The sequence below is a fragment of the Lactuca virosa genome, chromosome 4, assembly GCF_052849685.1.
Source record: "Lactuca virosa cultivar CGN04683 chromosome 4, Lactuca_virosa_CGN04683_v6, whole genome shotgun sequence".
In the NCBI taxonomy this organism is placed as follows: domain Eukaryota; kingdom Viridiplantae; phylum Streptophyta; class Magnoliopsida; order Asterales; family Asteraceae; genus Lactuca; species Lactuca virosa.
The window spans coordinates 448,897,009-448,913,056 of NC_136429.1; the positions used below are offsets into that span (position 1 = coordinate 448,897,009).

General features: G+C 28.7%; 1 protein-coding gene across 1 annotated transcript; it reads right to left on the reverse strand.

Annotated features, from left to right (window-relative positions):
- Positions 1-6,857: 6,857 nt before the first annotated feature.
- Positions 6,858-9,514, reverse strand: LOC145106720 (protein FAR-RED IMPAIRED RESPONSE 1-like). The gene is made up of 4 exons (XM_079043656.1): positions 9,357-9,514; positions 9,021-9,282; positions 7,575-8,144; positions 6,858-7,169 (listed from the first exon to the last, which is right to left on the reverse strand). The coding sequence occupies exons 1-4, from the start codon at positions 9,512-9,514 to the stop codon at positions 6,858-6,860; spliced, it is 1,302 nt and encodes a 433-aa protein (XP_078899782.1).
- Positions 9,515-16,048: the final 6,534 nt, after the last annotated feature.

The following is a 16,048-nucleotide window of genomic DNA, read 5'->3' on the forward strand; positions in this document are numbered from 1 at the left end:
TGTGCTTATGTTTGTTTCTGAAACTATGCGGTGACATATTTATAATTATATTGGTAACTTATTAAACTAACGTCGTTAATTTACGATTGTGGGACTATTGTTGTAATTTTACAAAGATTGAAATGAATTTTGCAGGCTACGATACTGTAACCGCCTATTGTTTTCTTTTCTTTCTTGATCAAAGTCTCACTTCGAACTCTCAGGAAACCCTCTTTTTCTTTCTTTATCGTATTTTGCCCTAGTTTTCGTTTCTTACCTGTTATTGAGAAATCAGTAAATGTCTTCAGGAGAAAATATAAACGAAGTCGCGTGTTCGTTAATCGAAATGAAAGGTTAGAATGCGAGTTATTTTTTATTTTATTGATAATGCATGTTTTTATTAATTAGTTAACTGTCGTTTTATGTTGATAATGGTGTTTTTTGTTTTGATTCAGTAGGTTTTTTGTCATTTTAACTTGATTTTGATGATTGTCTCGTTTAGAGTTGATATGTTTTTTATTATGTTTGTTTGTGGTGGTTTTTGATGTAAGTTTTTGTTTATATTTTCACAGATAAGGATTTCAAAAGAAACTATGTTCGAAAAAAATTCAAAAATCAAAAAAATATCGAATACGGTAGAAGTGATGTTATTTCCGAAGGTACAGTTCAAAAAAAACCATCTATGATTAGAAGTAGAAATAAACATATAACTTAATGTTTGAAGTTATTTGTTGTAATCATAACTGATTTTTTTGATTTTTCCAGTGTATTGAACATAACATTTAATTATATGTTTATTTCTACTTCTAATCATAGATGATTTTATACGTTTGTTTATAATCATTGGTAAATAGTAATGATAAATGTATTTTTATGTATCAAACATGAATATAAAGTTATTTTTGTAATCATAACTGATTTTGTGGTTCTTTTAAGTGGATTGTATATAACATTTAGTTGTATTTTTATTTATTGTTCTAATCATAAATGATTTTATACGTCTGTTTATAATCATTAGTGAATAGTAATGATAAATGTATCTTTTATTTTTTACTAACACTATGTTTGTAATGAAAATTGTAGTTAAAAAAGGGAATGTAGATAGCTCAAGGAAGACACAATCATCTTCCAAAAGAGAAAAGGCGAATGAGGTGTCGCAAACACGTTCAAAGACATCCAAAAAAACAGTTATTGAACAACCAAAAGTGAAGCTGAAGGTTAAGGTCAAAACTGTAAGTAAGAAACGTGAACTATCTGATGAAGATGATTCAGATTTTCAGAGTCGTCCTGGATCTTCAAAGAAACCAAAGAGAGAAACTAAAGTTTTGAAGAAATATAAAAAATCTGTTGTTATAAAAGAATTTCCTTCATTGAAGAATAGATGTTCACCCGGGTCATTGTTGTGTGTTATTCAAGGTTTAAGTAGAGAACAGAAGGATTGTGTTAGGGCTATGGGATTTGGGAGTTTGTTAGGGATGAAGATGATTGACGTACCGTTGAAGATTGTTTATTATGTTCTTGATCATTTTAATTTTGAATCTTTAAAGGTGGAGTTTGATAATTGTGAAGTTAGTGTTGATAGTAAGTCTGTTCAAGAGATGTTACGATTACCATCTGGTGGCTCATTACTTTCAAACATGGATTACATTTCGGAGAATAATGAAGAGAGCTGTATGTTTGAGTGGAAGAAAAGTATGAAAATATTGATAAATTGAGATTGAAACAGCTAAATAATGAACTTGTTCAAACTAGTGTTGCGGATGACAACTTCAGAATCAAATTTTTGGTTCTTTTTATTAATACTTTCTGTGAGTCTACAAGCATGGGTAAATGTAATCTGAATCCATTGTATTTAATCAGAAGAGCTACTGATTTAAGTAGCATTGACTGGTGCGATTACATTGTGGATTGTTTGGTAAGGACGAAGAAGGTTTACAACCCAGAGAAAGAATATTCTTTCTTTTATGGACCAGCAGCATACCTTATGGTACGTGGTTTATTTTTTGATATTTATTATTCTTTTTAGTTGTAAAAATATTTTTGTTTTTATAATAAATCATATATGATTTTATTACATATAATCATATATGATTATGTAGTATAATTTTTGTTTAATTATATATTACACATCAAAATCATATATGATGTTATATATGTTATGATGTTATATATGTTTTTTGTAGTTGTTGTATGTGGATACTTTCAAGTTTGATCATTTGCAAGTCACACGTAAACGTCCAACTATTTTTTCTTGGACGTCAGAGAAGATAAGGTTTCTTGAGTATATTTTACAAGAGAGTGGAGGATTTGGATGTGGACATGTTAATGAAGCATATGTTGAAGAAGAATTTCAAGAATCTGAGTATAATGAGGAGGAATCTGGTGGTGATGAGGTTGAATCTGATGGTGAAGAGGATTTATGTGATGAGGATGAAGAAGATTTTGATGTTAATAAAGTTAGTGATGTGGAGGTAATTCTATAGTTTTATTCATTTATGATTTAATTAGTTTATTCATTTATGAATTTTTATGTTTAAGTATTTTAGTTGTAACTATCTTTTTTCTTATGTAGGTGTATGAAAGTAAAATTTCATGTATGTATCAGAAGATGGAGGATTTGAAAAAGGATCTTGTTGTAAAGATAGATGAGGGAGTGTTGAAGTTTCCTCAAAGTCAAAATTTGAAAATTTGGAAATTATTATTTCCTGTTGAAAATTTAAGCACAGAAAGTTTTGATTTCAATTATGTTTCACAAAAATATAAAGAACCGATATTAACACCTGGTTTTGTTCAAGTTAATGATGAAGATTATGGGAATGATTTTCTTAATGATGATGAAAATGTTGAAGATTATGATCAAGGGAAATGTTCTGGTTGTCAGGGGGATGGAAGTGATCCATATGAGGGCAATATTGGTAAAAATCATGTTGAAGGTAAAGGTGATGATGATGAAGATGATGAACAAGGAAATGGAAGTGGAGGTGATAAAGAAGAGGCCATGAATTTAAATTATGTTGTCGAAAATGTTACTAAGAGTGTGGGTCTAATTGATAGCCAGGAAGGTGTATCGTTTAGTCAATTTATTTGCGATCCAGTTGTTGAAAGTTTTCTTAAAACTTTGGATCAAGGTAGGCATATTTTATTATTATATATACTTTAATCATATATGATTTTAATTTTTTATATTTGAATTTTATAGGTACTGATGGTTGTTTAAATCAGAAACTAGTTGAAGATGATGTGAATTTTAATTTGACTGGTATTGATGATGGTAAGTATTTATTTATGTATTTTTAATACGTAAAATATATATAAATATGTTATATAGATGATTCATTTATGATTTTAATAATTTAGGGACTGTAAATTTGGGTGAGGATGATCATAAAAATAAAGATGGAGGTAATTTGTTTATAATTATTGTTTATTCATATATAATTGTGTTTATAATTATTGTTTATTCATATATGATTTTTATAATTTTATTGGGCAGAAAATGTTGAAGATTGTTCAAATAAAAACAAGGATTCAAATGAGACTCGATCATTGAAAAATGATATTGTTCCAAGTTTTAGTCTTGGATTTAGTCAAGATTCTGAAGGTTCCAAGAAGTCATCTCAAAGTCAAATTTCTTCTGAACGGATGACAAAGAAAAAGATTAAGGATAGAGTTATTTTGGGAAAACCAAGTGTTGGTTCAGAGTGTGTTATTCAAAATGTTGATGTTATTGATGCTAGTCCAGTTTCTTTTGCACCCCCTTTGGGTACATTAGAAGGACCATCAAACCTGTTTCTGGCAAACCTAAAGATATAAATGAAGAAGCAACATCAGTAATGGATATCAAAGGAAAGAGACAAATGAAGTTTTCTTATGTTTATAAGTCACCATTTAAGGAAAGGTTAATTGATTTTAAACCTCGTTTGATACAAGTAGAAAATGTTGTTTGTGAATGGCTTTTCAATCTTCAAGGAAATCCAGGGTAATTTTTTTTAATATAATTTTTTATTTTTATAATTATAATTTTTTATTTTAAATAACATTTAATTAAATATATACAGGGATATTGTATTGCTTATGGAAACAGATGTTATTGGTTTTAGAGCTAATTGTGAAAGTCTTTTTCAAAAAACCCATTTCCATGTTAGTGTTCTTGATTCATGGTCTCGTATACTAAATCATCAAGAGAAATTCAGAGATGTTGTTAATTCTCCACACAGATTGTTCATGAATTCTGACACTGTAAGTTTTTATTTTATTCTTTGCTTTTCATATGTTGATAATCATTAATAATTTTTATATTAAATATTTACATCTTATTATATAATCATTTATGATTTTCTTATATTACAGACTTTGTCATTTGAATATACTCATTTGAATGAAACTGCAAAATATAAAGTTTTCAAGGACAGCTTCTCTCGCAGTGTTTCTGGTGATAGAGACTTGAAGGTTTTGAAGGATGTTGATATGGTATATTTATTTTTTTTATACATTTAAATATATATATATATATATATATATATATATATATATATATATATATATATATTAATATTTTATTTATAATATTATACATGTTGTATATATATATATATATTAATATTTTATTTATAATATTATACATGTTGATGTTAGGTATTTTTCCCGGTTTTGAGGCATAAGCACATATATCTTATTGTTATGAATATGAAGAAACGTGCTTTTGAGGTTATCAATAATGGTGCAGATGATGCTGATTTCGATGATAAGTATGGTGTAGTTTTTAAACCTCTTGTAAGTTTCAAATGATATTTATTCTTTAGATTTGAAATCATATATGATATGTTTTATAATTATTATACTTATATTTTTCTGACTTGAAATCATATATGATTTTCAGAAAAAGTCTTTTTTGAAGTATTTAAAAGAGATCGATCATGTTAAAGCAAATGAAATGGCTGATAAAAATCTTACTCCAGTAAGATTGACAATGCCATGGAGGACAATTTATAACAAAGTGGATTGTGGAGTTTTTGCTATGAGACATATGGAGAGTTATTTTGGAGAAAAAGGTTCTAAATGGAAATGTGGTCTTCCAAAAGAAGGTGGTTCTCAAGAAAAAATTCTGGAAAAGTTGAGAATGAAATGTGCAGCAGCAATTTTAACTTCTGAGATTAATACAAAGCGTGATGATGTGTTGAAAGTTGCATATGAGTATCAAAAAGTTGATCAAAAGATTCGTGGTAAGCATTCATATGATGCTCAATGGAATATAGAAAGAAGGCTGTCAAATTTTTTTTGATTGAATATTTTCTTATTGATGATGTTATAAGAACAAGTTTGTTTATGTTGTGTATGTTATGGATATTGTGAAGAATGTTTGTTTTTATGATGATGGAAAACATGGTGATGGAAAACAAGTAAATATGTATTTTGGTGGATTTTATTATGTAAGTTTGTTTGTGTGAATTATGTTATTGAATGTTAATCATAAGTGATTATGTTATATTTTTATATGTAATTTATGTTTTTAGTATTGATTATATGTGGCTTATATGTAATCATTAGTGATTGTATCGATTAATTTTTTTTATGTTTTTGTAATCATAAATGATTATATTTGTTGTACAACACATTATAATTTATTATATCTTTTTCTTGATAAGTGAGCTTATCTTTACTGCATTGAATACATCACCATGCAGAATCTTATCTTAGTAAGATTTTAGTTTTGTTTTTTAGTGGTTGTATTGAAGAATCTTTTCTTTATAAATGAAAACTTATTTGTACAACCATATATTGTATTTTTTATAAGTGATTATGTTTGTATAAAAGGGTAACCTCGTGCTACCCCTTATATTTCTTCAAAGATGAGTCCTTATACTTCCAAATGGTTAGTTTTGTTTATTAATTTCTTCAATTTTTATATATCACCATTATTTATTTATGATCTAAGCAACTTCCATTTTGTTTCAGGTAAAATATGGAGTCTATAAGTCTAAAAGAACTAATTTTGTTGTATCTAATAACATGTTCCCCATTTTTTCAAGATTCTTGTTCTTTTATTTGTAGCTAGATTTTCATACAGATTGTAGCTGACTCCAAGAACGCCTCTTCCACCATTACTTAAAAAGTTTATCTTCATTTAACATATCAGATCTTTACTAGATGTCTTTGAAGTAGAGGAATGTTGTTCATTTAAAGAATATTTCTTTTTAATGAACAACATTTCTCTACATCAGATATGTAGTAAAGATTTGTTATGTTCAATGGAGATAATCTTTCTAAGTAATGGTGGAAGAGTTCTTGGAGTCAGCTACAATCTGTATGAAAATCTAGCTAGGAATATGAAGAACAAGAATCTTGGAAAATAGGGAACGTGATATTTAAGACTTGTGAAATTGTTTGTTATTGAAGATTTTATCATGTTTGATGTTATTCTATGATGATGAATATTGTTATATTTAGATTTTTTATGAGCAGTGTTGTATATTTGTTAGGAACGATGTTGTTGTATATGGTTATATGTAATGGTTAGATGTTTTTTATGTGTAATCATATTTTTAATCACTTATGATTAAACAAAACATATGAAGTAGTATTACATAATATTTTATGATTATAAAGATGAATATTGTATATGGTTATGTGTAATGATTACATGTATTGAATAATAGTTATATGTAATCTTAAATTCTTGTAGTAACATTTAATAAAAGTTTAATCATGAATGAATATATTATCAAATCAAAGAAAGAATTATCAAACTAGATTAAATCCAGTAGACAAAATCATAGTAAATTCTGTTTTATAAAAAGAGTAAAGTGTACTAAACAAAAAGTATATTATTTTGAAAAAAAAATTATGACTTATTCATTACTGATTAAAGCAGTAAATATTTATGTAGCTTTTGATGATTGTTCTGCTGCAAGTTTGATTGGGCATGTCCGCAAGTTATGAGGAGCCCTTTCTCCACATCCTGAGCATCTTCTTGTTTGCTTCTTTGAATTTTTATACGCTATTTCTGCTGCACTTTGAATTCTACTTTTCTTTCCGCATCCTTTATTGCTTTGAACATTTGGAACATTGATGTCAATGTCTTTTGGAATAGATATGCCCATAAGCTTTCCTACCTCTTCAACATCTGTCCTATTCTTCTGTAATTCATTTGTAGGATCGTTTTCATATTCCTTCAGCATGCTTTCTGTTTTCTTAACAAACAAATCCATTTTTTCTTTATTTTTTCTTACGTATTCCAAACATGCTTCAAAGTTGTAGTATGCTTGATTGACAGATCTGTTAATTTCACTGTCTCATGTATCATATACATGTCTACCAAAATTATAATGCCTTGATATCACATCCTTTCTCCAATGATTCTCAATGTACTGTTCAGGTATCTCCTTAATTCCATGTTGCAAGAGTATGTTGAATGCATGTCTGCACAAAGTCCCAAAACGGTTGAAGTGTTCACAAGTACATTTTACATCATTGGTTGGAAGTTTTATTTCTACCAGTTCAAAAGCGGTTAAAGCATTAAGTGTTTTATAATCATAACTGAATATTTTTTTATATTATGTGCTGATTCAACAAAATTTAAAATAAGAATATATTACCTCAAATTCTGTTTTTAGATCATTGTTTTTGTTCAGTTGTTCCACTTTGTATAACTCCCATCCATTTTTTGTTCCAAGATGTTCGTATTGGCAGTACCAGGAACCTTTATAGATTTCTTTCTGTACTTCATAAAACAATGTACTTGTATAAACTTTTGCAGCATGTTTTTCTGTTGGTCGTGGTGAAATAAATTTATATACCGCCTTCATTGTTTGATGATCAAGCTCCTGTTGTGTATTTCTTTGTTTTTGAATTGCTGTGTCATAGTTCATCATGAAATGTAAAAGTAAATTTCCAGATTGAGAGTAAGTGTTGAAGAAGGAATTCATGCTTTCTGATCTTGAAGTGGTTTTCATCAATCCATACATTCTTGTGTCACTGAAGTATGCAGGTATCCATTTGTCACGTAATTCAAACATATCATTGAACCATCTTTTATCTTCCAGATTGAATTCATTAATAATCAAATCCCACTTCTTTTCAAATTCATCAGGTTTGATATGCATGTTCCAAACAAGCTTGTTAAATCTTTTCTTGAAGTCTTTGTTTTTAAATAAATCGCCAGTAACCTATGAATGAACAACTTTGCTTATATAAGTATAAATTATATACCTATTTGGATATATCGTATATGAGTAATCATATATGATTAATCATATATGATTACTGTAATGTAGGATATATCATGTATGATTAATCATATATCATATATGTACTGTAATCATATATGATATATGAGTAATCATATATGATTACTGTAATGTAGGATATATAATGTATGATTAATCATATATGATTAATCATATATCATATATGTACTGTAATCATATATGATTAATCATATATGATTATATATGATTAATCATATATGATTATATAATCATATATGATTAATCATATATCATATATGTATGATTAATCATATATGATTAATCATATATCATATATGTACTGTAATGTAGGATTGATCATATATGATTAATCATATATTATTATATAATCGTATTATATAATCATATATGATTATATAGTGTATCATCATAATCGTAGTATGATATATGATAACTTATATTATTATAATCATATATGATTAATCATATATAATCATATATGATTAATCATATATAATCATATATGATTATATAATCATATTACTAAAATACTTAATTATATATCATTATATCAATCATATATGATTAATCATATATGATTAAGTATTTTAATAATATGATTATATAATCATATATGATTATATACTATATTATCATATTACATACTATGTAATCATATATGTTTATACAGTAAGTATGGTATCTGATAATTCATATTATTAGAATAGTTAATCATATATGGTTATATAGTATGATATCTGATAAGTCATATATGAATCATCTGTCATAATACTATATAATCATGTATGATTATATAATGTATTTTTATTATACCTTTGCTTGCAGTTTTTTCATTATGTGCCACATGCATAGTCTGTGTCTTGAATTTGGTAGGACAGATTCCACTGCTTGTTTTATTGCTGCATCTTGATCAGTTAGAACAATTTTTGGTGCTTTCCCTTTATGAGCTCTAAGAAAAGCTTTAAGCAGCCATTCATATGACTCAATTGTCTCTCTACTCAGCAACCCAGCACCAAAAGGAACTGATTTCTTGTGGTGGTCAACTACTGTGAATGGAACAAATACCATTTTATACCTATATAAAGAAAATGTGTTTAGTACAATCATATTTGATTAATAGTATGTTTGAATTTATATACATTAACTTACTTGTTTGTTCTAAAAGTTGCATCAAAAGATATAACTTCTCCAAACTCTGCATAAAAAGCCTTTTCTCTTTCATCTGCCCAAAACATAGCAGCCAACAGATCTCCATCACGTAGGAACTTAAATGAATAATTTGGGTAATGATCTCTACGATCATTCATTTTGTTTATCATTATTTGAGCATCCTTGTAACATAAGATTCTATTTACTCCTCTCCTCAAGTTTTTGTAGTCTGTTACCTTCGCCCCCTACATATTCATATCCTCCTTTCAAAACTACTCGTATTTTGTGAGCCATTGAGGGACCAATTTTAGCTTTTGATGCACATACTACAAACTCTTTTTCAGAATATGACATCTTTCTTGCCTTTTTCGTATAAGGTCTTTCCTCGATACTTTCCAGTGGGTGGTTGTGCATTTCAAAGAATTTCTTAACTTTGTAATCTGTTGTTCCATAAACATTTTCAAATATAATCTTTGTTGTACACCCAGTAATTATCTTGTTTGAATTTGGTTTCCTCTTGACAGAACTTGTAGCCAACGTATCACAAGGTTTTGGTTTATCCTTGCCACCCCTATTGCATATAACATATTTTTTTTTATTATTTGGCTATTGTATTTTGATTGGCTACTCAGTCTTGTATGAAAACCTGCCATTTCTGCATAATCCGTATACATTTTTACTGCCAAATTTAGTGATTTGACAACACTGTTTACAACTGGTACAAATTCTGTAGGGACATCTGGTTTATATTCAGATTCTTCAATTATGTTACTGCAATATGATTCATTTGTTGAATTGGAACTTTCACCTGATAAAAGAAGGGAATGACAAATATGTTATTATATAATTTTATGTTGTAATAATCATATGTGATTAACGATATGTATTTATATTTTAGCATAAAAAATCATATATGCTTTTAGATATTAATATATTATTAGATGTTAAATCATATGTATTTCTACATTGTATTATATGATTGATCATATAATATACTGTGTAATCATAAATGATTATACGTATTAATTTATAAATAATCATACTTGATATTGTTTAATCATGTATGATTAATCATATGTATTTGTAGTTTGTAATATATGATTAATCATATTTTATGATGTATGATCATTATATGATTATTCATCCAAATATAATATTAATATAGATTTCAATTTGAAAACATATATGATAAATCATAATTACAAACTATAAATACATATGATTAATCATAGATACGAACAGTCATATATGATTATTCATCCTTATATGATTAAATCACATATTGTATTGTATAATCATATATGATTTTTCATAATTTATATTGTATAATAAAAGAATCAGAATGAAGTGTAGAAACTGTAATGTAATATGTAGTATTAAAACGAATTAGTTGTACCTTCAATATGAATCGTATTTTGAAGTTCTTCAGAAGTGAAAGAAATTGAATCGATTTGTTCGTCATTACGAGATGAATTGATTTCAGCTATAATAGTATCAGTTGCGATCGACTTGTCAATTTCTTTTGGATTCGACATCAATTATGAAAATTGATTTTGATTCAATTTTCAAATGCTTTGTTTATGATTGCGAGGTGCTTGTTTCTTCGATTTGAGGATTGTATCTCGTATTTATGAGGATATGAACTGATGCTCTGTTTCGATCGTTTTTTTGATTTGAAGATTGCGATTAATTTGATAACAGATTCAGTAAAAATAGGATCTTTTTTATTATATTGAATAATTGTTGAAGATTGGATGATATGATTACGTGACTGATACTAAAAATCGATGATTTAGCAATATGATGATTTTTAGAGAAGGAAGGTGTCCGCTTTCTGAACATTAATTTGAAGTTTACTGTTATACCCCTTAATCATTTAAAAGTTGACGTTAGCTGACGTTAAGTTCCATTGGCTGATATTTAATCTCACAATCTCTAATTTTTTATTAATCTCAAGGGAACCATCCCCTATATATATATATATATATATATATATATATATATATATATATATATATATATATATATATATATATATATATATAGAACAAATCAGAACCACAAAAATTAAGAACCTTGTGGCAGCGTTTGGTATAAGGATTGGATGGAACTGGACTGCACTGGATTGGATTGGATTGGACTGAACTGAACTGAACTGAACTGACCTGAACTGGACAAATTATTGGTAAGAGCGTTTGGCAAAATTAGAACACATATGTACAAAATATTAAATTACCAAATTATCCTTGGTAGAGAAGTGATTCAATATAACTTATCCTCGGTAAAAACAAAATATTAATATAACTTGCATATATGATGATTCCCATAATTAACTAATAACAAGATGCTTCTGATTTATGTGAACAACTAAACAATCCATAAACAATATAAAATTGAAATACAGGGATGTCGTATTAAAAATTAACAAAATAAGTGATGGCTTTAATTAGTTGGTAACCTTCTGGCCATAAGTAAAAAAAATGAACGGACCTATATGTATATATTTTTTATTATCTTATCGACTCAACTTATCAACAGGTACTCAAACCTTTGTTTTTGAATTTATTTGTTTATCATCTTAAGACTGAAAGCTTATCAACGCAGAACTTCATATGAATCCTCGCTAGTTCATCTCGCGACTCCTACCCATCCTCCTCGTCTCTCTGCCTTCAACCACTATATCTTCTCAACCTGATACTCACCTAAATCCTCCACCGCACTACCTGGGCGATCTAAAAAAGAAAATCATCTCGAGTCTCGACTAGGAACACAACATATTATAGAAAATGAGAAAAACACTATGGTTCGCGATCAAGCTTTCTCCTCCTAGTACTGCTCGTAATAAGTGAGAGATTTTTCATAGACAAATTTGTTCTTAATTCTACCAGAAAAAGAGTGTTCAATTTTCATTAAGATTCATGATAAGTGGTCGGAATCTTATTTAACAGAGGGATTTCGAAAGAATTGCAGGGTACTGTAAGAGGGAGACAAGCTGGTGGTGGACTCGTAGTGATGGTGTCTTATCGTGGAACGGTGGAAGGCGATGAGTAAGCTTCGTGGGGAAAAGATGAGTAAAGGTGAAAGGTAAGGGTAGACGGTTGAAGAGGGCTTTGGGTATTTTAGTCATTTTCATTTTTGTCCCGGTGTGTTCCATGCATTTGGATGGGACTCAAATTTCTTTGATTAGTCCCATTGGACTTGGTGAAAGCCCATTAAGGTATTATTGTCATTCTAACAATAACATTATCAAAACATACAACCATTTCATTTTTACAATCACATCTATTATTTAGAGTTTCAAATACTCTCATACTCTCCAACCATTTGTAAGAACACAGAAACTCTAATACCACAACCACCACCTCTAGCCATCAGCACCATTGTCACTGGCAGAGCACCACCACCGACACCATTGTCGCCGACAGAGCACTACCGTCGGAAGACTGTCGCCGCTTCCCTCCATTGTCGTTCTACCACCGCCTCCGTCAATCTCGACGTCAAGATCTATAATTTTTCGGCATCCTCCATATCTACAATTTTCCGGTAACTCCTAGATCTGTGATTCTTCGGTCGTTGCGACACTAAATCTTCCAGATCTATAAATTTATGACCTTCATTACACTAAATATTCCAGATCTACGATTTTCAAAGCATCGTTGTACTAGATCCTGTAGATCTATGATTTTCCGACCATCGCTCCGCCTTTTACTCCTCTCGCTTCTTCTCCGCCACAAACAACACTACCAGTACCTCCATGTAGTAGATCTGGTCCACCATCGCATTCACATTACTTCAGATATGCTCCAACGATGATCTTTGGTGACACACCACCAGATCTGCATCAGATCTGATGTGTTTGATGTATTTCAGGTGTAGATTTAGTGGTTGTTGTGTACTTCACGGTGGTTCAACGACCAGATCAGAGTTGTTGCACCGTCTCCTCCTCTTTTATTCCTCATGTGGTTTTTTTCATATTTACCGAACCATACTAGATATGTATAAATCAGGTCAGATCTGATCATATCTGACATTTAGATGTTATTTAATAAAGCCTTTTGTTTTCCGACAAGCTTCCTCGCTTCAGATCGTCTGAAAAAGTCACCAACCACCATCAACCTCTCAGATCTAAAGCCAAAGACGAGCCGATTTCTCAGATCTGGTCACATTTGGTTGTGTTTGGTCCATTTTCAAGCATAGATCTGGTGTTTACGGGGCATTTCATGGTGGTCAACGGTGGTTCCACCACCGCTTCATATCTATTCCACTACCACCGCCTCATTTCCTCAATGTTCTCCTCTTATCTGATATGTTCATTGGTGGTGGTCTTTAGATAAAGAAGTTTTGGAAATAATGTCAACATAAAGTGTTTGATGAAAAACAATATATGGAGACTCTAAGGAACATGACAATCTCAGATTTGTAAATTACCTCAGATCTGGAAACAATGTGCACACAAGTTTTTTAATGAAATGTCTCAAAGAGATCTGTAAGTTTTTAAGTTATGAATAAGTGTTTCAAATTTTGTATTAAGTTGTGAACTAGTGTCTGAAATGCATATTATACTATGAATTCTAATTTTTTTGAAGCATTCGTTTGTGAATTATTGTATAAAATATTGAATTAAGCTTTGAATTAGTGTCTAAAATGTTGTATCAAATTGTGAATTCTGATTTTTCTTATCCATATCTGAATTTTATACTTGTCAATGAGTTGTGAATGTAGTGTATTAAACTGTGATTATGTGTTTTTATTTATTAGTTCATGAATATGCAGGTTATTAAGTTGTGAATGTGTATTTTTTGATCCACTAGTTTGTGAATTAGTGTCAGAAATATTAAATTAAGTTGTGAATTAGTGTCTGAAATGATGAATTAAATTGTGAATTCTAATTTTTTTATCCAAATCTGATTTTTGAGGGAAGGATGTTGGCGGTGTTAGCACCAATCGTTGGTGATCGAGATGGTTGATGACAACGTATGGTAGTTGGCGGTGTTGATGCTAGTGGTGGTGGTAGAGTAATGATATGTTCTATTTCTCACCCAGCTTCATCTTCTTCTCTCATTTCAGATAAGTTATCATCTTTTACAATTCATGTATATGTTTTTATTTTTGTTGTTTGCCTATGAAATATCCGATAATTTATGTATGTATTAAATTGTGAATGAGCTATTTATACACTAAAATATGATATTATACTTGTCAATGAGTTGTGAATATGATGTATTAAATTGTGAGTTTTGTGTATTAAGTTATAAATTTTATTCAGAGCTTAATATAATAAATTCACAATTTAATACACAAAATTCCTCCAGATATGAACATATAAATGTGAGTTTTAAGTGGAGATATAGCTATGATTATATAATTTTTGTGTATTAAACTATGAATTTTGTGTATTAAACTATGAATTGACTGTATTAATCTGTAAATTTTTTATGAATTAATTTTGTATTTACTTCTGAAATATTTGAAGAAAGAAGCATTATACAATATATGATTTTCTCTAATTTTAAATAAATTATATAAAATTTAAACTATGAAAATTGTGTAAATTATACTTTGAAACAAATATTAACCTCCTGATTTGAAAGTTTAAATGTAAGTTTTAAGTTAAGAATATGACATTTCTATCTATAAAATTGTTAATTTATTATATAAAGCTGTAAATGTTATATATTAAACGGTAATTGATTATATTAAGCTGTGAATTGATTGCATTTTGCTGTGAATTTTTTTATAAATTTTGTGTTAAAATATGAATGATTTATGTATGAATTTTTATATAAATGTTCTTGTGAATATATATTTTTTTTCTATACTTATGTAAGAATGCATTAGTTTTTATAATTACTTTGTACTAAATTCAAAGTGAGTAAACTAATAGGTTTATTAAACTATGAATGTAGTATTTAACTTGTCATTGCATTACTTTATATACAAATCTGATTTGTGAGGAAGGATGGTTGTGATGCTGGCACTGGTGGCGGGTGGTGGCGTGTGGTGGTGATAGAGTTTGGGTTTGATAATTCTCTAAATTTGTGAATTAGTATAAAAATTGATTGTATCATGTTGTGAATTTTGTGTATTAAACTGTAAATTGACAATATAATTTTGTATTTTACATAACATACTTACTAATATTCACAATATATATTTACTTATGAAATAGGGGTTCTTAGAGATCTTAATCTTCTATGGTTCTCATTTTAACCACTCATTATATATATATATATATATATATATATATATATATATATATATATATATATATATATATATATACGGTCAGGATTTTTTGCGAACCTATATGTTCCCGCAAATTCCACAAAATTTTTCGTGTGATTTTTTTAAAAAAAGTGACTTAAATCATTAAGTCGGTCATATAGAAGTGAATTCATAAAAACAAATCTCGAAAAAAATCTGCACACATGAAAAGTGCATATATGCATGAACGTTGGAAGTGCATTTCTTCATCAAAAATACCCGACACATGTGCACAGTTTTTACGAGTGTTTTTTTGCGAATGCACTTCTATATGATGGACTTAATGCCAAAAGTCACTTTATTTAAGAAAAAAATTCACACGTTCATATATTTTCTTCTTATAAAATACTTCTTATAAAATACTTATATATTTATATACTTCTTATAAAATACTTATATATTTTTAAAAGTATACTTTTAGTTCAGAG

Excerpts from the sequence above, each read along its gene's own strand:
- LOC145106720 (XM_079043656.1), bottom strand. The coding sequence starts at position 9,514 with ATGAATGATCGTAGAGATCATTACCCAAATTATTCATTTAAGTTCCTA. Across the intron at positions 9,283-9,356 it reads GCAACTTTTAGAACAAACAA|GTATAAAATGGTATTTGTTC; the intron begins GTAAGTTAATGT and ends TTCTTTATATAG. Across the intron at positions 7,170-7,574 it reads ATCTAAAAACAGAATTTGAG|AAAACAGAAAGCATGCTGAA; the intron begins GTAATATATTCT and ends TTGTTTGTTAAG.